The 22,978-nt window shown below is 43.8% G+C and overlaps 1 protein-coding gene across 2 annotated transcripts in view; it reads right to left on the bottom strand.

Annotated features, from left to right (window-relative positions):
- Positions 1–22,978, bottom strand: part of LOC124794766 (probable cytochrome P450 301a1, mitochondrial) — a 183,731-nt gene that overhangs the window by 94,862 nt on the left and 65,891 nt on the right. The window contains exon 2 of one of the 2 annotated variants that reach the window (XM_047258388.1): positions 12,848–13,116. In XM_047258388.1, the coding sequence (XP_047114344.1) occupies positions 12,848–13,100 (253 nt within the window). In that variant the 5' untranslated portion in view covers positions 13,101–13,116. Of the gene's footprint in view, positions 1–12,847; positions 13,157–22,978 lie in introns of both variants that reach the window. The other variant, XM_047258389.1, reaches the window with a different exon arrangement.

The raw sequence follows: 22,978 nt of genomic DNA, 5'->3' as shown, positions 1-22,978 counted from the left end.
CCTTCGAAATAATTCAAATCAGTCCTGATTTCAAAGTTTGATGGCATCTTAATTTATCTCTTAAGACTTCCATACGGCTCCGACTTATCACTATTTTCATTAATAGAATCTATGGTCATAACAGCTTCATCTATGATAGTATACCATGTGTGGGTCATATACCTCCTAAACAAATGTGGCATTTAAAAATTTCATCTTATCGGAGCGTTGGTAAGGCCTCCACTAACAAAGCACTATCGATAACTATCACACATCGGACATCCAGATGCCCACCAAAGGAGGTATTTGAGAGTATGAGAGTTTACACAGTTTAGCTGCGGGTAGGCTTTAAGGATTTCCAAAGGCGCACAAAGAATGCGGCTGTCTGCGAACTACTGCCAAAAATACTGAGCAAACAATTACCACTTGGCTCTACAACTTCGGTTACTGCTGAAGCCCATTGTAGACATTTGTAAACATCATATGTATAATTACACATATTATTTCCATATTAAAGTCACTCGAGTTGAGAAGTCCGAAAGAGTACGTTAGTTTCGATGTTGCATCTCTTTCTACGGTGGCTTCGTTACAGCTCGGCGAGAGCAAATTTAGTGCCAACCGAACTACAACATTGATCTAACTGTTCAACACCTGTCTGGTGTACGCGTTAAAAGATTTATAAAAAAGTAAGACCTTTCCCTTCTTTCCTTAGGACTGGTTTCCATCTGTCCATATTCATACAGTTGGTTCCCTTTCCTCGAAAGGTCTCTTTAATTTTCCTGTAGGCAGCATCTATCTTACCCCTAGTGATATATGCCTCTATGCCCTTACATTTATCCTTTAGCCATCCTTGCTTAGCCATTTTACACTTCCCATCGATTTCATTTTTTAGATGTTTGTATCCCTTTTCGGCTGCTTCATTAATGCATTTTTATATTTTCTGCTTTCATCAATTAAATTCAGTATCTCTTCTCTTACCCAAGGATTTCTACTAACCCTCGTCTTTTTACCTACTTGATCGTCTGCTGCCTTCACTGGTTCATCTCTCAAAGCTACTTATTCTTCTTCCACTGTATCTCTTCCCCTTCTACGTGCCAATCGTTTCGAAATGCTCTCTTTGAAACTGTCTAGAACCTCTGGTTCTTTCAGTTTATCCAGATCTCATCTCCTTAAATTCCTGCATTTTTGCAGTTTCTTCAGTTTTAATCTACAGTTTATAAATAATACATTATGGTCAGAGTCCACATCCGCTCCTGGAAATGTCTTACAATTTAAAACCTGGTTCCTAAATATCTGCCTTTCCATTGTATAATCTATCTAAAACCTTCCAGTGTCTCCAGGCCTCTTCCAAGTAACACCCTTCTTTCACGATTATTAAACTAAGTGTTAGCTATGATTAGGTTATGCTCTGCACAAAATTCTACCAGGCGGCTTCCTCTTTCATTCCTTACCCCCAGTCCATATTCACCTACTACTTTTCCTTCCTTTTCATACTACAGAATTCCAGTCCCCCATGACTATTAAATTGTCGTCTCCCTTAACTATCTGAATAATTTCTTTTATTGCATCTTCATCATCCGTGGAGTTAGTTGGCATATAAACTTGTACTACTGTGGTGGGCTTCGTGTCTATCTTGGCTACAATAATGTGTTCAGTATGCTCTTCGTAGTTGCTTATCCGCGCTCCTGTTTTTTTTTTTATTCATTATAAAACCTACTCCAGCATTACCCCTATTTAATTTTGTGTTTATAACCACTAACCAGAAGTATTTTTCCTCCTGTCACCGAACTTCACTAATTGCCACTACATCTAACTTTAACCTATCCATTTCCCTTTTTGAATTTTCTAACCTACGTGCCCGATTAAGGGATCCGACAATCCACGCTCCGATCCGTAGAACGCCAGAAGATAAGCGACAAGTATCACTACATAATTCGTTTGTGGTTTTCATACAGTTCTTTACCTCTTTCATTCTGAATTATCTATACTCTAACGTGATATGATACTACCTGCACTGTAGTTACTCCAAACGCCAGTAAAATAAAATTTATTAATTATTTATAAAATATGTCACTAAAATCCTTCTCGGTCTACTCATCTTAGTCAGTTAAAATACGTAAAATGCTAAAATAATAAAATAAACCGTCATCTCAGACATGTTGCAACGTCCATCTTCAGGGCAAAGTATCTTAGTTGGGCAGGAAATCCTGTCACGACACGCAAGAATTACTTCTTTCTATCACCCTCAAGACTTTCCCCCAAAAATTAACGTTTATGACCAATTTTCCATCTGACAAACTGTAAACGCAATATGAATCTCCCTGGCAGGTTAAAACTGTGTGCCGGACCGAGCTCGAGTCTCGGTCCAGTTTTAATCTGCCACGAAGTTTCATAACAGCGCACACTCTCCTGCCGAGTGAAAATTTCGTTCTGTAAATGCAATGCTCACATTTTCTCTCAGTTATGCTCCTTTGTATTTCCCTTACTCTCTGAGTCACAATTTCTTTTCCCTTACTTTCAGTAATTATGTGTTGCCACGTTCGTCTTTCTTTCCTGTCAACAGCTGCTAGCGCTCATAACTGAATTCTACCTTCCTGTAGCTCTTATTTTGTATTTGATGTTAGACGTAACTTATAACATGCTTATCGTAATGCGTCTAATCTAAAATATATTGGATGCCTTGTTAGCTGTAAGATACACGTCACATATAAATTTCATCCCCCTGTGTTACGTCTTATATTCAAAAATGGTTCAAATGGCTCTAAGCACAATGGGACTCAACTTCTGAGGTCATTAGTCCCCTAGAACTTAGAACTACTCCAAACTAACTAACCTAAGGACATCACACACATCCATGCCCGAGGCAGGATTCGAACCTGCGACCGTAGCGTTCGCGTGGTTCCAGACTGTAGGGCCTAGAACCGCTCGGCCATCCCGGCACGCGTCTTTTACTGCACGACATTAACACAGCGCAAGACTTATAACAAAACGGTGGCGAATATAAAATTTACTGCTTTTGTTTGAAGGCTAGCTACATCGAAAAAATTCGAAAGAACTTTAAAACGCGATTCAACTAACACACACAATTAAAAATAAGGGAACATAGGAAGTAAATTCACCTTCGCAGCCCACCTCGGTTAAGATAGTCTCGTAGTGCACAGTGTCGAATACAGCCTCACAAATCTTCATACAGTGCAGAAGGGATACTTAATGGATGTACATGACAATTTACGGCAACCAGAAAAAATGTACCTACATCTACGCCTACATAAGATACATACTCCGCAAGCCACCGTACGGTGTGTGAGGGAGGGTACACTTTACCATTACTAGATTACTAGTCACTCCCTCTTCTGTTGTTTTGCCGGCCGATGTGGCCGAGCGGCTCTAGGTGCTTCAGTCCGGAACCGCGCTGCTGCTACGGGTCGCAGGTTCGTATCCCGCCTCGGGCATGGTTGTGTGTGATGTCCTTAAGTTAGTTAGGTTTAAGTAGTTCTATGTCTAGGGGACTGATGACCTCAGATGTTAAGTCCCATAGTGTTTAGAGCCATTTGAACCATTTTTTTCTCCTGTTCTTTTCCGCTGGCAAATAACATGACGGAAAAACGACTGTCTGTATGGCTCCGTATGAGGCCAAATTTCTCGTATCTCATTTTCGTGGTCATTACGCGAACTGTATGTTAGCGGCAGTAGAATTGTTCTGCAGTATGCTTCAAATGCCACTTCTCTAACTTTTCTCAATAGTGAACGTTGTCCTACGGGGATTCCCAACTGGTGTTGTTCGAATTTACCGGTGATAACTCTAGCAGTCCGCTTTTGAATTGCTTCGATGTCTTTCTTTAATCCGACCTAGTACGGTTCCCAAACACTCGAGCAGTACTCAAGAATAGGCTGCACTAGCGTCTTATATGCACTCTCCTTTACCAATGAACCACACTTTCCCAAAGTTCTCCCAGTAAATCCGAGTCAACCATTTCGCCTTCCCTAACACAGTTCTCACATGCTCGTTCGATTCCATATCGCTTTGCAGATTTACGCCCAGATATTTAAACGAAGCGACTGTGTTAAGCAGGACGCCACTAAGCCGTATCCGATCATTACGATTTTGCTTTTCCTACTCATGTGCACTAATTACATTTTCTATATTTAGACAAGCTGCCATTCATCATACCAACTATAAATTTCGTCTAAGTCTTCTCGTCAATTCCTATAGTCACTCAACTTCGATACATTCTTGTGCAGCGCAGTATCATCAACAAACAGCCGCAGGTTGCTGCCTACCATGCCCACCAGATCATTTATCTATATAGAAAATAACAGCAGTCCTATCACACTTTCCTGGGGCACTCCTGACGATATCCTTGTCTTTGACCAACATTTCCGGTCGGGGGCATCATACTGGGTTCTGGATACACGGAAAAGCCGCTGAGCGAGAAATACACTCTAAAAAACACCAGTTTCTGGACGTCTGCGCCACTTCATCAACAACTTCCTTCAGAGTTATTCCGCAGACGTGTAACTGTATCCATGAGCTTTAGCCGACCAAAGTATCATCGCTCCTATGACTACGGGCACGTCGGTCGGCTGATCATAAATTTCCATCCTCATATTCCACGAAGACAGGCCTAAACACTTGACTGTAGATGTCTTGAAACCATTTACAGCGCGATGCGTTTTTCTTACTCACTGTACCTGTTCATTGTAACGCAGCGCATGTTTTGTATAAAGCCCACAGGAGGCCAACAGCAATAATACACTGGTCTGGTAAAATAGCAGTAGAGATTTGTGCACATGCTTTCGTAAGCAATCCATGATGCGTCCAAGCTATGTTAACCACCTCTGCAGGTCCACGGGTCTTAACGTTTGCACCATAGATGACGTAATTTTATACTCAATTTCTACAACCTCTCCACTGCAACCTGTTTTACACCATTATTGTCAGCAGATGTGGAAATGTGGCTAGCGTCGTTAATTCTACATAACGGGGTCCCAGGTTCGATTCCTGACTGGATCAGGGACTTTCTCCGCTCGTGATTGGGTTTGTGTATTGTCCTGAACATCATTTCGTCATCATGGATCCGCAAGTCGTCGAACTGATGCCATATAAGCGGACTTGCGCCAGGCGGTCTAACACCCCAGAAGTGAATTTCGGGCCAAAAAGATGCGCACATTTCCTTTCTACAGTTTTATTACACTAAATCACGTTCAGCCTTTTGTTTACGGAACAATCTGTTTGAAAATTAGAACATGTCCTAATACAACTCCTGGTAAAGCTAAAACATGCCAATACTTTTAATGTATCGAATGGTACAATTTTTATAATCTTTTTATAATATTTTTCTGACGATGTCACTGGATGCATAACAACTAAAATCCACCTGATTTAACTTTTTTAGCAATTAATGTTGTTTCCGCACAGCGCTATGTAAGTCATATATTCCTTCTGCTCTTAGTCTGTACAGTATCGTTTCTCACCTGTTACCTACCTTCTTTAACGAGTTCGATGTTGACAGAACGTTAAGCACTAATCTTTCTTCCTTTCTTCCGATTACGTAAAATATACTGACGGAAAAAAATGCAACACCATAAAATATTTAATATAGGGTAATGGAATTTTGGGAAATATATTTGTATACGTAACGTATTTAAGTGGTTAACACTGCAGATCACAGGTTAGTGTAAGCGCGATATAAGCAAATGCAAATGTGAAATGCTTGTACATTAATAATAGGTGTAACAGCCAGAATGTTCCATGTAAGCATGCAGACGTGCATGCACTGTGTTGCACAGGTGGGAGATGGCAGTTTTCTGGATGGAGTTCCATGCTTGTTGCATTTGGTCGGTCAATAGAGGGACCGTTAATGTTGGCTGTGGATGACGCTGAACTTGCCTTTCGATGGTGTCCCCTACGTTCTCGATTGGTAACAAGGCAAATTGTCCACAAGGCAACTTGTCGACACTCTGTCGAGCATGTCGGTTTAGAAAAAAGGCATGTGGGCGAGCGTTATTGTGATGGAAAACACGCATTGCAATGTTGTTCATGAATGGCAGCACAACAGGCCGAATCACTAGATTGGCGTACAGTCAGTGTGAGTGGGATAAACCCTAGAGTCCTCCCGCTGTCACATGAAACTGCGCCCCAGACCACGCCAGGTGCAGGTGCAGTATGTCTAGAATGCTTCATCAGTAAACACGACAGACGTCTACCCTGCTCTCACTCGACACCACTGAAGTCACAAATGGCGGTGGTGCTGGATCAGTGGAATGCACGCTACAGGGCATCTGGCTCGAACCTCTCCTTGAAGCAACAGATTTGTAACAATTCACATTCCCGTGACCACCACTGACAGCAGTCATGTACAGAGGCCACAGTCCTGAAAAATCTTTCTGCAGTATCACGGAAGGAACATCTAGCTTCTCGAAGCCCTATTGAACGATCTCTTCAAACTTAAATGGTTCAAATAGCTCTGAGCACTATGGGACTTAAGATCTGAGGTCATCAGTCTCCTAGAACTCAGAACTACGTAACCCTAAGTAACCTAAGGACATCACTCACATCCATGCCCGAGGCAGGATTCGAACCTGCCACCGTAGCGGTCGCGCGGTTCCAGACTGAAGCGCCTAGAGCCCCTCGGCCACACCGGCCGTTTCTTCAAACTCAGTGAGATGTTGATAAGGGGGCCTTAGTGGCCTAGAATGTATTTTTGACTAACGTCAACTCACCACGTCCAGCCTCAAAGGTAACTAACGCTCACAGCCGTCACAGGATGTATTTAAAGCACGCACTTGTCGACACCTGCTTTCTTTGGAATTAGAATTATTGTATTGTTCTTGCAGTCTGAGGGTACCTCTCTCATACATCTTGCTCACCTGATGGTAGAGTTTTGTCATGGCTGGCTCTCACAAGGCTATCAGTAGTTCTAGTGGAATGTTGTCTACTCCCGGTGCCTTTTTTTGACTTAGGTCTTTTTGTGCTCTGTCAAATTCTTCACGCAGTATCATATCTCCCATTTCATATTCATCTACGTCCTCTTCCATTTCCATAATATTGCCTTCAAGTACATCGCCCTTGTATAGACCCTCTATATACTCCTTCTATCTTTCTGCTTTCTCTTCTTTGCTTCTAACCGGTTTCCCATCTGAGCTCTTGATATTCATGCAGTTTGTTCTCTTTTCTCGAAAGGTCTCTTTAATTTTCCTGCAGGCAGTATCTATCTTACCACTAGTGAAAGGTTGAAATTGGCCAATCGCATAGATAATAAAAAGAATGCAGTCTACCTGGAACATGTTTCCGTTCTCAGAAAAATACGTGGAAGCTACAGAGAAAGACGTAAAGGAAGCAAGATGGAATAAGGATGGAAGACCCGTGAGAACAAATCCACAGTCAACGTCTCTCTTCAGGAGCTCTGGCAAACTTGATTTGCTTCCTCATAGTGGTTGGTTGGGTTGTGTGGGGAAGGAGAGCAGACAGCGAGGTCATCGGTCTCATCAGATTAGGAAAGGGCGGGGATGGAAGTCGGCCGTGCCCTTTCAAAGGAACCATCCCGGCATTTGCCTGGAGCGATTTAGGGAAATCACGGAAACATCCCCAGAGTGGCGCTAGCAGAGTATGCGACTGGCTTGAAATTTGAAGACGCATCACCTTTCAGAAGTGGAAACACGCTTAACAGCTTTTATTTATGTCGCACAACTTCTTCTAGGTGTTGAGATTTTTTCTCTCTCTGTGTATATCCCTTATACGAGTATTATGTATTATCAGTTGCGGTTCCAGCCGGCCGCTGTGGCCGAGTGGTTCTAGGCGCTTCAGTCTCCGGAACCGCGCGACTGCTACGGTCGCAGGTTCGTATCCTGCCTCGGGCATGGATGTGTGTGATGTCCTTAGGTTAGTTAAGTTTCAGTAGTCCTAAGTTCTAGGGGACTGATGACGTCAGATGTAGAGTCCCATAGTGTTAAGAGCCATTTGATTTGAGTAGCGGTTTGAAATCCACTTGAAAATGGCGTGATGTAAAGCCTGACATCGGGCGTGGATTTAATGAAGTTCTTACAAGCACCAGGCGCTGCTTTTCTTTAAAAGACTGAATAGCCAACGAAATGCTATCATTCTACGAGTCAGAGTATAGTATACTGTTGCACATGGTAACGCCTACCAGCAGACTAGTAGACGTAACCACATACAATAGTACATTGTTTTGTCTTGTTTGAACATTTATCTGTAGATAGTGAAACCTCTTCGCTGTGGAAGTTTCAGAATGTACGCAATGTTGTTATTGCTAATATAAGCCTGTGTTCTGCGTAAAAAATATTCTGGTTATTTCAAATGATACTGAATTAAATTATACCGGTACTGGCTTGCAACAGGATATAGTAAAATTATTAGGCCTGGCTAAAAGCAATGTTTTTTGTTACTGTTATAGGGAAATATGATTCATCGTACTCTGTACCATTCGGCCGTAACTGCTGCAGTTCTAGCTGCTGAACACACTTTTTGTGGACAAGTTTAAGTTTGCCCCTTATTTGTCTGCGAAGAAGTAAGGAAATGAACAGTGTTTCTAATAAGGTAGTACTCCCTAACTCCGAATGCTGTCAATAATGGCCTCAATCGTCGTGGAGTATAGTTCCGTTTCAGTTCTACAAGTGCAACAACAGGCGCCTGCTCTGCGTAACGGATGGAATGAGATAACTTCCAAAAGAAGTGCGTAACAGGGTGAATTTTGAAATTCTTTATTAGTCGGTAGCGATTCCTTCGGGAGACTTGTTAAAGACCTTTGCACTAGGGTGCATAGCCCTAGAAAAGGAACTAAAAACTACAGGAAACTATATTGTGTCTTTATGTGATAGTGTAAAAATCAGTTTATTGGAAAAAGGATTTTTTCTTAACTGTTTGTGTAAACCGGTATTCCAGTGAACCAGAACGTTATGACCAAGTACTAGCGGAAAAGTCAATGCCGCTTGGTGGTGTTGTGGGCACATGTCACGATAAATACATAATATACTCTCCACTCACATTAATGTGATCATCTGTCAAAAGCCAGAATAACCACATTTTGCAGGGAACACCGCTGGGAAACGTGCAGTCAGTGAGGTTCTAGAATGTGGCGATATCCATGCCGAGTCCAGTGCCATGGCTAGCTGCCCTAAGTTTCTCCGTTGAAGATCTATGGCACGAACAGTCTGATCTGTAGCCGCACCACCGTTTAGGACAGGGAAATTTAGTTTTGTGCAATATTCTGAGCACAAGTTACAGCCAGGTGCGGGCCGGATTGGAATGAGTTACGCATACCAACAGTTTCGAAGCAGAATAGAGGCCACAGGGCCGTCAAATTGCTGAAACAGTATATGTACCAGTTTTGCATGTCGCAAATCACAGGCAGAAGGGGCCCACTTAGTGTGTAATGAGTATGTGACGTGATGTGGCGTGTATGGCAAAACAGCCGTGGGTAAATAGGTGCGGGTTTCTAATCAGACGTGTTCCCTGAGACAGATGCATACTTGTATTGATCCCTTGTGCCTTCCAGAATGACGAGATCATCAAGGGAATGCCACTAAAACATTCCCCAGACCAAAACGTTCCCTCCTACAGCATGCACGCATCTGACGTTTTTGCAGGGTGTTTGTTTTCAGACATTTCGCGTCGTACACGCCGACGGCTATCTGACATCTGAAAAGGCTACCTGTCACCACTGATTGGAAACCCAGTTGCAGTAGTGACCTGCAAATCACAGCTTTCGTCACCTCTGAACACCAGTCTGCACTGGTGCAGCAACCAGGCACCTGCTGCGGAGGCCCATACGCAGCAACTTTCGCTGAGCGATCCTCTCCTGTACTCATCTCTGCGGCTGTCGTTCACACCTGTCATCTATAGCCCGTGGTTAATCACATTTGCCTCCCGCCAATTTGCCATGTACGCTGTACTATAACTACGGCGGCACGCGAACAGTTTACGAACTTATCTCTTTCGGCAATGCTCTCACCTTTGACCCGAAAACTAGTAATCGATCCCATTTTGACGTCAGATAAATCGCTCCGTTTTCACATTATAGCGGCTCCGCTGGTTTTTGGCGTCTTCCTGACATGCTTTATATACCCTCCACTGCTAGTGCTGCTACCTGCCATCTGTGAGTGGTTATTTTTCGTTGATGTAGAACATAGGCGGTAGTAATATTATTGGAGTGAACCATGTATAATTACGGAACACGATGAATATCAAATCATTGAGGGTACGATAAGAGCCGCAACTGTGGGACTCCACTTATGTAAGCGACTTTGACAAAGGGAAAATTACTGTGGCACGGCGTCTGGGAAGGAGCGTCTCGGAAACGTCATACCTGGTGGACTAGTCGCACTGAAGAACGGAGAAATCACGATGCAGAGCCTCATCCCAAAAGATGGAGTCTGGAAGTTGGCCATCTCTGTAATGCAGCATACAGAATATAAATTGGAGAGAATCAAGTGGTGAACATCGAATATTCAGTGCTGAGGACGAAGATGTTCAGCACAAATAAAAAAAAATGCAAAGGCGTCGTTCAGTATTCAAATGGTTCAAATGGCTCTGAGCACTATGCGACTTAACGTCTGAGGTCATCAGTCGCCTGGAACTAATTAAACATAACTCATCTAAGGACATCACACACATCCATGCCCGAGGCAGGATTCGAACCGGCGACCGTAGCGGTCGCTCGGCTCCAGACTGTAATGCCAAGAACCGCACGGCCACTCAGGCCGGCCGTTCAGCATTCCTTCCGAGGAATGTGTCAAGGGCATGAAAATACACACTGTGGTTTATTAGCCGTATTAGAGAACGGCTACGTAAACAAAGAAAGCTTCACTACAGATTCAACAGGTGTCAAGACCTAGCTGACAAACAAAAGCTAGACAAACCGAAAATGAGCGTATGGCGAGCAATGAGAGAAACGTTCAATGACTTTGAAAGTAAAATTTTGTCAACCGATCCGACTAAAAAAAATTAAGTGCTTTTGGTCTCACGTAAAATCAGTAAGTGGCTCGGAATTATCTATCCAGTCACTCAATGACCATAATGGCACCGAAACTGAAAATAAACAAAGAGAAGGCCGAAATACTCAATTCGGTATTTCGAAATTCTTTCACTGCGGAATTTCGTAATATGGTCCTCCTTTCAACCACCGTACGAACCTCGAAATGGCAATTACAAACGATTACGGAATAGGAAAACAACTAGAATAGCTTTATAGTGGAACGGCATCACGACCAGATGACATGTCTCTAATATTTTACAGAGGTTATGTGAAAGAACTTGCTCCGCAAATAGCACCAGTCTGCAGTTGTTCGCTGGAGCAAGGAAGGGTTCCTAGCCACTGGGAACAGACCAGGTCACTGCCGTTTTTAAGAAAGGCAGTAATACAGTTTTGAGTAATTAGAGGCCTATATTGCTGACGTCAATGTGTTGTAGAATTATGGGAATGCTTGATAGAAATCGCCATGGATTCCACAAACAGAGATTTGGCGAAACTCAGCTCGCTCTGTTCCTCTACGAGGTTCACAGCGCTATAGACATCGGCACTCAGACGCCGTGTTCCTTGACTTGACTCCGTCAGGCACCGCAGTTTAGTGAAATAATACGAGCTCACGGATTATCGGGCCAGATTTGCGACTGGATTCAAGACCTACTTGCAAATAGAACTCAACAAGTAGCTCTTAGTAGAACAAAACGAGTAGATCTAAACGTAATTTCGGGAGTACCCCAAGGACATGTGATAGGACCGTTACCATTTACATTGTATATAGATGATGTAGTAGAATCTATCAGAAGTTCCAAAGACTATTCGGAGATGATGTGGTTGTCTATATGAAGATAGCAACGCCAGAAGGCAATTACGACTTGCAGAAGGACCTACAGAGGACTGGTGTATGGTGCAGGCTCTGGCAGTTGACCATGAACGTAAATAAATGTAAAGTATTGCACATGCATAAGAAAGGAACAACTACACCATTGATGACAAATTACTGGAAACAGTAAACGCTGTAACGTATGTAGTAGTATATTGTATCCTAAAATTTTAGAGAGATGTTCTTCACGTATGAACAAGCTGCCTGGCTCACCCACGTTTTTCTGTAAATGGTCAGCCAGTCACTTTTCCCTGTACCTTCCTTTTGGCTCTTCTGCCGTTTTAATCCCAGATATGGTACCATTCAACTCTCTACGTTGTCTTTAAGGCGTGTAAGAAGCGAATGAGTGTCATTTTGCTGGTTTCCTCACCACTGTATGACAACAATTTTATTCATTTCATCCACATTCATTTCTTTTTATATGTATAAGAGAGATAATAACCTCGCCGTTCAGCGCGCGTAAGCTCGAAACACACACACACACACGCACACACACACACACACAAACACACACTCCCACTCACACTCTATCTAGCTACCAGGATCGTCGGGAACTAACAGTGTGAGACGGAAATAAAACTTGAAGATACTGCGTTCATTGCTATATCAAACATTTCTGTCCGTTATTTACTCTATTTACAATTAAAGTCTTCGTTTGTATAACTAATTTGAAAACACACCGTGTATACCGTCAACAGGAAGGCCAGTACAACAGGCTTTACAGCTGTTGATATCGTTTCATGAAAAATAACGTGTTGAGCTCTGCCTGCTAGGAAGTCTGCTACTCGATAAGCAAGTATTTTGTTCACTAAATGGGGGCGCGGAACTGTATCGGAGCCTTCCGGAAGGCAAGGAACACGGCATCAGCTTTGGCGAACAGAGCTAGTTTCGCTTTGCAAGGTCTCTAAACAGAGCCCACCTTCGTTCTCCAGAAACGTCACAATGCCTGTACACAGAACATATTCGATAATGACTGTTAGACAACAGCACTGATGGCACTTACCGATCTTAGGGATGAAATTCCAGAGGTTGCCGATGATGGGCAGCTTCTTGGGGCCTGGCATCTCCTCGAAGGGCCTCGCGCTGAGCCACTCTTGAGACGGAGAGCTGGGTGGCGCCTCTGCGGGGGCGGCGACAGTGGCCAGCCACCTGCCAGAGAAAGGAGTGGCGGCGGGGGCGGCTGGGGGCGGCAGCGACAGGAGGCGGCGGCTGCCGCTGCACGCGCGTCTGGCCACGGAGAGGGCGGCGCCGGTCATCTCACTGGTCCAGAGGCTGCAAGTGCGCAGGAAAAGTCTGCTGGACACACTGGTGGCTGAAAGGCAATTGTGGACCACGTTCCGCATTCAAGTTAAATGGATCATCTTTCCTTGCATGGAAAACTGCTGCTCGTATCGTCTACCTGGTCACGCTTCAGACGCCTTATGCTAAAATTACAAGACAGGAGGTTGCTCCACCAGCCTTTCTTCCAGACGTTTGTGATAGCCTAGCCGTCGAACTGCCTCGGCGTTGCACTGAAAGTGCTTCTCAGCGTTATTCTCTTTGCGTCAGTGGCCTCCCACAGTCACATCACGTAACTCAATTTCATTTCTTCTTATTGGGTTACGTCATGATCATATGTTCCTGTATCCACTGCGAGTTAATTTGGAAGAGTTACGAGGAGGGATACTTAAAGCGGTTGGTGCTATCGATCATGACATGTTAGTATGTGTACGGCAAGAGTATCGGACTGACGTTTGTTCCACACAAACTGTGTCCATAATGGGGAACTATAATGTAAGTTAAAAACTTGGAGCGATCTCTATCCCCAGTATCTATTTTCTGTATGTCTCCGAAGTTTTCGCGTAGCAGTCTTCTGGACCCCTGGACGTGCTTATGAAGAACCCTGTGTGTATTATGATAGCTGCCATTTGAGTGAGGGTAGCTGCATGTAAAGCAGCTACAAATCCCACCAAATAATCTCTCAGAAGAATCTTCCGAGGCAGCCTTGTTATTATCGTCAGCATTGCTTTCTCAGTACCTGCCGAATTTCACGATTTTTCGGAACCGAGGTCAGTCGCAAACATTTACTGGTTTGCTCGATCCCTTGCAACCGGTTACAGTGTGAGCAGTTGCCAGTTATCGAGACGCTGAGCAGTGCCATTAGAGCCCAGCACACTGTGGGGTTAATGATAATATCTGTCAATACAAGGGCTAAACTAGAGGAAAGTAGTAGAATGGTAATTTAAAGTCGTAGAAAACTAATTAGCAGCAGCAGCACAGAAAACAGTTTAGATGTTACTAAAGGGAACTGTATCAAGAGTTATAAACTCCACAATCAGAATACATGACCAACCAGTTAAAAAGAAAAGAAGTATTGAGCTTGGAATTAACATCATCGCAAAGCAAAACTTTCATGCACATGTAGAAAACGTCTGTTACAGAGGCATTAAATTCCTTTAAAAAAAAAAAAAAAAAAAAAAAAAAAGGTTCAAATGGCTCTGAGCACTATGGGACTTAACATCTGAGGTCATCAGTCCCCGAGAACTTAGAACTACTTAAACCTAACTAACCTAAGGACATCACACACATCCATGCCCGAGGCAGGATTCGAACCTGCGACCGGAGCAGTCACGCGGTTCCGGACTAAATTGCCTAGAACCGCTCGGCCGCACAGGCCGGCAACACAACAGCAACAAATGAGCAAAGAAATTTTCAGCTCCCACTAAGTGCAATAAGAACGTACCAAAATTCAGTCATACTCGCTATCGTGGGCTATGAGTTGAGCTTTTCAGCCGCGCGGGATTAGCCGAGCGGTCTGGGGCGCTGCAGTCATGGACTGTGCGGAAGATCCAGGCGGAGGTTCGAGTCCTCCCTCGGGCATGGGTGTGTGTGTTTGTCCATAGGATAATTTAGGTTAAGTAGTGTGTAAGCTTAGGGACTTATGACCTTAGCAATTAAGTCCCATAAGATTTCACACACATTTTTTTGAGCTTTTCAGCTCACAGAGACAGGAAAGTAAGGACAGCACAGGCTCTGCGGCGAGCACTGAACTCCTGCGCCTGACGGGCGCATATACACCATCACCGACTGAGGCGCTGCTGCAGATGTTAGGCTTACAATCTCTAGACCTAATGGTAAGAGAGAGTGGTGCACAATATTGGCTCAGAAAGGGTGAATATGAAAGAGAAAAGGAGATATTGAGCACAAGAGCCATATATCGAATAAGGAAATAAAAGGCACGCGTTGCTAGAGTGACAGGAAATTTAAGACAGGACAGAAATATGGGGGAGAATCTACCAGTTCCTTCCTAGCATAAAAGAAAGAACATGAATGACATAATTCCTTCCGGCTGTCGGGACGTGGTCCATATACTGGATACCTATTAAAAATACACAAAGCACCCCAGAAACTTGTGAATATGGAGCAGTCGGAATCGCGGATCATATTGTCTGGGTATGTGTCATTAGACAAGATGTTACAGACCAGGGCAAGAGCGCCTTTGGTAATACAACAGTCTGTAATACAAGTAGGGAAGAGCAACTGTGGCATATGCTGAATTCGCTGTCAGATAAAATATCAGCTTATGAACTGCAAGCCCACATGGCTGAAAGGCACAGAAGAACAGACCTTACGTCATGACAACGACACGCGTCACGGCAGAACATCCACGTACAACGACCTTCCGGAAGCAGTGAGGAGATGAGCCTCGGAGGGCACCAGGTAGGATTTCCTGAGACCCTGACGGCCATCTTCCAGATTCTACACCTTGCGTGGCACAACAGCGTAGCCTCTGTGAATCCTGAGTTGTACCTCAGCGTGCCGTGAGGTAAGTACCCAGACAAATGGGAAACCAAGCTTGGTTCTGATGCCAAGTACAGTAGCATAGTGTACCGTTGTGTAGTGCAGTGCTGTGTAGTGCAAAGTTGTAGTAGAGTAGTTGAGAATTATAAATTACAAATTTTGTTGTCTATCAATATTGCGTACTGTAACAGATCAGTAGCGTGTGCGTTCTGGATTCATGATGAACATATACCTGTACACCAGATGGCCGAAGGGTAGTATATAGACATTTATTTTTAAAATTATTATTGTTAATTTTCTTTTTACGTAGATAGTCTAAGTATATTTTTCTTTTCCCTTAAACGACATAATTCTTAGTTATATTAACATATTTGAAATTATGTTAAAATATTATGTATTATGCTCCTGACAATTCATGTGCAACATTCGGGTTATTCTTCTGCATAGATAACAGACGGTCTCCGTCTGAGTTTAATTATCAGTCCAGGCATAGTGGAGGATTTTTATGAAAATTTGGTTTTCATTAAACTTATATCTGAAAGTCTTATTCTATTATTTTCTCATTTTCATGTATGGAATACTTATCTGCTCACATAAAATTGGGAACAAACTGTAATTTCTCCTATGCAGGGTGTTACAAAAAGGTACGGCCAAACTTTCAGGAAACATCCCTCACACACAAAGAAAGAAAATATGTTATGTGAATGTGTGTCCGGAAACGCTTACTTTCCATGTTAGAGCTCATCTTATTACTTCTCTTCAAATCACATTAATCATGGAATGGAAACACACAGCAACAGAACGTACCAGCGTGACTTCAAACACTTTGTTACAGGAAATGTTCAAAATGTCCTCCGTTAGCGAGGATACATGCATCCACCCTCCGTCGCATGGAATCCCTGATGCGCTGACGCAGCCCTGGAGAATGGCATATTGTATCACAGCCGTCCACAATACGAGCACGACGTCCCGCCGACAACGAGGTCATTAGAGACGGAGCGCTAGCTCGGGTTAGGGAAGGATGGGGAAGGAAATCGGCCGTGCCCTTTGAAAGGAACCATCCCGGCATTTGCCTGAAACGATTTAGGGAAATCACGGAAAACCTAAATCAGGATGGCTGGAGACGGGATTGAACCGTCGTCCTCCCGAATGCGAGTCCAGTGTGCTAACCACTAAGCCACATCGCTCGGTCCGCGAGCACGAAGAGTCTCTACATTTGGTACCGGGGTTGCGTAGACAAGAGCTTTCAAATGCCACCATAAATGAAAGTCAAGAGGGCTGAGGTCAGGAGAGCGTGGAGGCCATGGAATTGGTCCGCCTCTACCAATCCATCGGTCACCGAATCTGTTGTTGAGAAGCGTACCAACACTTCGACTGAAATGTGCAGGAGCTCCATCGTGCATGAACCACATGTTATGTCGTACTTGTAAAGGCACATGTTCTAGCAGCACAGGTAGAGTATCCCGTATGAAATCATGGCGGTGAATCGGGGAAGTACAGTACATACTGACGAAACTAAAATGAGCTCTATCATGGAAATTAAGCGTTTCCGAACACATGTCCACATAACATCTTTTCTTTATTTGTGTGTGAGGAATGTTTCCTGAAAGTTTGGCCGTACCTTTTTGTAACACCCTATATATTTTCTGATTTGTGAAAATTCCTGTTATGATTGCACGTAATGTGCGAAACAAACTTATCTCCTCTCTATTTAAAGTATACGATGGCCCAGTCAGGCACATTAATGACATATGTAGAACTTTACTGAAACGGAAGACAAGTTCGTTACAACAAGAGGCTGTGGGTAGCCGTAATGGGATGTGAACGTGGGAGCCAAACTGTGTCCGCTAATTTAGAAAACTTTAACCTCGTTCTGCGGGGATTTCAAGTCAAGATTAAATACAAGCCGTGAACTGTTTTGAAAGACAAGCTGGAGAACAGCTAAGAAATCTTTTGCTGAACGGAGTTTCAAAAATGTTCAAATGTGTGTGAAATCTTATGGGACTTACCTGCTAAGGTCATCAGTCCCTAAGCTTACACACTACTTAACCTAAATTATCCTAAGTACAGACACACACACCCATGCCCGAGGGAGGACTCGAACCTCCGCCGGAACCAGCCGCACAGTCCGTGACTGCAGAACGGAGTTTATTTGGAGACTGTGGAAACGCGGTTCAGTCAAGAAAATGGTGGAATGTTCCGTTATAAAAGGACACCAATAATGATAATTTAAATGGCAGATCTGGACTGAGACGGAGGAAGAAAACAAGTTAGTAGATGGACAAGGTAAAATGTGTGGACGACATAGGACGGTGCTCGATTATAAACGGTGGCGCTCAAACCTAGGGTATAGGAGAATGGAGGAAGGCATTAGCAGGAAAACATTACAAGCGAAACTGTGAGGGTCATTCGCAAGTCTTTTTGTGACGGAAGACTGAATAAACCTGCCCGTTTCGGAAAAGTAGACCGGAAGCGGGCGTGTACTTCTTCTTTACAGATATATAGTGCGTCACCTGCGTCTATCTCGATACTTCATGTTGCTACAGAAATCTGAGGCGTGAGCTGCAGAACGGCATGACCTCGCTGCAGTGTGGCAGGACAAACCCTGTATTCCATACGTCATCAATCACAATATAGCAAGAAGAAATCCCCCATTGTGACAGGTCGCCATTTTTCATTTTGCAATACAAGACGCAGAGACTATCGCAGCATCAGAGAGATGATTCCCAAGGCGGACGCAGCATGAAGGTACGTGTTTGCAGCTCCACTGCGTACCTGGAGAGGACCATGTCAACAAACCAGTTGCATCGTAATAAATAACAAACTCCATGAAGTTTAAAACCGAAACCAATTTCGCTAGAATCATAAAAGTAAGTTTGATCCAAATAGGAAACACAATATTAAAATCCGAATAGTACAGTACAACAGACTGCTTAGTTAGGGATTTATTTTTAAAACCAGCAAACTATTCCAACTTCAAGATGTCATAACATGCAACAAAGCAGATACAAGGAACACAGTAAAAACAGTTAATGAAACTTCCTGATGAGACGTTCTCAATTAAATAAACTGACTGATTGCGTGCAGATATTTACTCCCTTCAGGAGTCACACAATTAACGGACTGGGCGACATACGGTAGACTTTTATAAGACAGCGTAATGCTCATAAAAACTGCATGTGTAGTTCATCCACATTTGGAACTGATAATTGTTCTGCCTGATAACAATACAACTCATATCGTCAGTATTTCATACAGTTTATACTGTGATGTACGACAGTACTATAGTTACTGTCTTTCTTGTTTTTACCGACTGAGAAAGAGAGTGTGAATGATAAGTGTGTCTGCATACAAGAAACGTTTTCTTCCTAAGATAGTATCATCAACAGGAGGAAAGACTGAGCTCAAATGATTGATTTGTGCAATATAATTGTGTTAGAGGTGATAGGTGCCCCAAAAGATCAAACTTGCATTAATACTAGAACTATCGCGTTTTAACAATCTGGTAGCTAAAGACTTCCAATGTAGTAGCCTTTCTAGCTATTAGTGAAAGGAACCACCATTTAGAACAGAGATAAAATGTTTGGTCAGCGTTTATCAGTATGCATTTTTACAATTGCAATAGTACGTGCATTACCTCTTGACAAGAGGTTCATGTTACTGTTAACAACGTTTTAACTAAAGCAGGAGAGCTTGTGTAAAGGTTTGGAAGGTAGGAAAGAGGTACTGGCAGAAGTAAAGATGTGAGGACGGGGCGTCAGTCGTGCTTGGGTAGCTGAGATGGTAGAGCAGTTGCCCGCGAAAGGCAAAGGTCCCAAGTTCGAGTCTCGGTCCGGCACACAGTTTCATATCAGCGCACACTCCGCTGCAAAGTGAAAATCTCATTCTGGGAACGTATTAACTAAATAATATTACCACAAGGAAACAGATAAATTCTATGTTTTATATGGCTCTTTGGTTACTGTGTCCAACAGTGCTTACATATATGGCGAATACAGTTTATAAAGAGCGCTACTCGACGACTTCTCCGAACGAGAAATCACTCACATAGTGTTTACAGAAAATCTCTGGATCAAATGAGATAGATTTGGTTCTACTTTCAACGTTAAACAGCAGTATGATAATTTTTTATAGATTCCAGAGCTGCAAGAGGTGTGAGTGGGTTGCGAAAAATATGTTTTTCCTACACACTGGATGCACAAACTCTTTCCGGCCGTGTAGCCACGTGCACTTATGACAGTCCTGAGCGTAGTATCAATGTACTAAGCGGGACAGTAAAACGGAAGACTTACCACAGTGGATCCATGGACTGTTTCCACTCAAAAGTAATCATCACACGCACAACGATATTTATCCCACTGGGAGACGAAAACATGAATTCCTGTTTTGCGGAACGCAGTAGGCCACTGACAGATACACAGCCGCACCCACTCTAGGATATCCTTGTCCGACTGACACCGACGTCCACGAATTTCTTTCTTCAGGTCACTAAAGATTGAAAAACACATGGTGATAGATTTGGGCTGTACAGAGGATGCTGCAGCGTTTCCCAACCAAATCGCTGTAGTGTAGCCTTCGTCCGATTGGCAGTGTGGTTCAGATGGCTCTGAGCACTATGGTACTTAACATCTGAGGTCATCAGTCCCCTACACTTAGAACTACTTAAACCTAACTAACCTAAAGACATCACACACATCCATACGCGAGGCAGGAATCGAACCCGCGACCGTAGCAGCAGCGCGGTTACGGACTGAAGCGCCCAGAACCGCTCGGCCACAGGGGCCGGCTTGGCAGTGTGGTGGCGTGAGTTATCATGCAAAAGGATAATTTCGTCTGACAACGCTCCTGCACGTTTTGACTTTATGGCAAGTCGCATTTTCTGCGAACTATATTTACAGCACTGAGCACTGATTGTAGGTCCACGCTCGAGGAATTCGACGAACAGAGAGCCCTTCAGTCAAAGAAGGTCACCATGACCTTACTGGAACTATTGTGAATAGATTTAGATTTCACTAGCGAAGATGAATATTTCCACTGCTGGTTCGCCATTGCCCTCGGGCTGTCAAAATTCTGTCTAAATGCTGTCGGACGGAATTACCTTGTTGCGCGATAACGCCCGCCCCAACACTGTGAACTGTATGAGGGCTACGCTTCGGTAATTTGACTGGAAAACTCTGGCGTTCTGAACGAAAACATGCGTGGACGTCGGTTTCAGTCGGACATAGAAACATGGAAGTACAAGAATGGGTGCTGCTGTGGACCCGTCAGTGTCCGATCGCTTTCTAAGAAAAACAGGAATTAATCGCCTCGTCCCACAGTGTGATAAATGTGCCAACGTGTGTAATGATTAGAATGAGATTCTCACTCTGCAGCCGAGTGGGTGCTGATATGAAACTTAGTGGCAGATTAAAACTGTGTCTTGGACGGAGACTTGAGCTGAGGACCTTTGCCTTTCGCGAGCAAATGGCTAAGCCATGTCTCCACAATGTTCTGTCATCAAAAAGGGCTAGTCCCACAAGTTTCGCAGGAGAACTTCTGTGAAGTTTAGAAGGTAGGACACAAGGTACTGGTGGAAGTAAAGGTTTGAGGACGGGTCATGAAGTGTGCTTGGCTAGCTCTGTTGGTAGAGCACTTACCCCACAAAAGACAAACGTCCCGAGTTCGAGTGTCGGTCTGGCACTCAGTTTTAATTTACCAGTAAGTTTCTTGTAGTGATTACTTTTGAATGGAACCATTCCATGTTCCTGTTGTGGTGGCTACACGGTTTGCATTTGGCTGCCCAGTATACTTGCCGCACGTTGTTTACATTTGTATTGCCAAGTGCACAGGTGTGTACCCTACCCATCGCGTCACAAGCTACGCCCCCTAATTCAAATCATTATCAAGACGTCGCAAGCCACAGTCCCTTTCCATTATTCAGTGTGGTATCATACTACCCATTAGAAGGAAACAACCAATCACAGCCCGCCAGATATTTCATTGGCTATTACAATGAAACAGCCGAATTGTTATATAGCCGCCATATTGGCCATTTTCAGAACAATACAAATGATGTGAATTTTCTGTCACGTTAAAAACTATTAAATAATTTATACATAATTCTTAAGGATACTGACAATAGATAAACAGATATCCAGCGATCACAGGCCCTGCAAACCACGCGCTGCTCCACAAACTGCCCGGTTCCTCCAGGTGTCTTCAGTCTCTAGTGCTGCTAGGTCCTCAGCCAGGTCGTCCATCCAGCGCTGCCTTGGTCGTCCAGTGGGGTGTTTGGTGTTTTGTTTCCCCTCTAGTGCCATCTTCGCCTGTCTTTCATCTAGCATACGCGCTACATGGCCCACCCATTGTATTATTTTGCTCTTTGTCTTCTGTAGGATAGTTTATTGTCGCATCAAAAGGTAGTAGTTTATTGTCGCATCAAAAGGTAGATTTAATCGTTTTTCCTCCTCCTCCATTCTCCATTATCTGAAACTGGTCCCCATATCTTTCTCATTACTTTTCTTAAATATTAATAGCTTTTCCTTTTCTCGCTTAGTCATGCTCCATGTTTCTGTACGGTACATTACTGCAGGGCATAACACTGTGTTGTAGATTTTCATCTTAGTGTTCACTGAGATCGATTTAGAGCTGAGAGTCTCTCTGAGGGAATGCATGCATTTTGTTCCTACTGCTATTCTTTCCTTGATGTCCATTTTTATGTTGTTGTCCATGGTAAACCAACATTCCAAGTATTTGAACTGGTGTGCTCTATTGAACCTCTTGCCATCTATCTCAAGAAATTCTTCCTGTTCTTGTCTTCTTCCTAATTGCCTGAACTCTGTTTTGTCTTGATTCACTTTGAGCCCTACCTTCTGTGCATAACTGTCCATTTTCTGGTACATTCTTTTCAACTTATTCTTTGATTCACTTAATAGTACTTGTACACTCCTGGAAATGGAAAAAAGAACACATTGACACCGGTGTGTCAGACCCACCATACTTGCTCCGGACACTGCGAGAGGGCTGTACAAGCAATGATCACACGCACGGCACAGCGGACACACCAGGAACCGCGGTGTTGGCCGTCGAATGGCGCTAGCTGCGCAGCATTTGTGCACCGCCGCCGTCAGTGTCAGCCAGTTTGCCGTGGCATACGGAGCTCCATCGGTCTTTAACACTGGTAGCATGCCGCGACAGCGTGGACGTGAACCGTATGTGCAGTTGACGGACTTTGAGCGAGGGCGTATAGTGGGCATGCGGGAGGCCGGGTGGACGTACCGCCGAATTGCTCAACACGTGGGGCGTGAGGTCTCCACAGTACATCGATGTTGTCGCCAGTGGTCGGCGGAAGGTGCACGTGCCCGTCGACCTGGGA

This window comes from Schistocerca piceifrons, chromosome 4 (genome assembly GCF_021461385.2).
Source record: "Schistocerca piceifrons isolate TAMUIC-IGC-003096 chromosome 4, iqSchPice1.1, whole genome shotgun sequence".
NCBI classification, from domain to species: domain Eukaryota; kingdom Metazoa; phylum Arthropoda; class Insecta; order Orthoptera; family Acrididae; genus Schistocerca; species Schistocerca piceifrons.
This window is presented reverse-complemented; position numbering and strand designations above follow the sequence as displayed.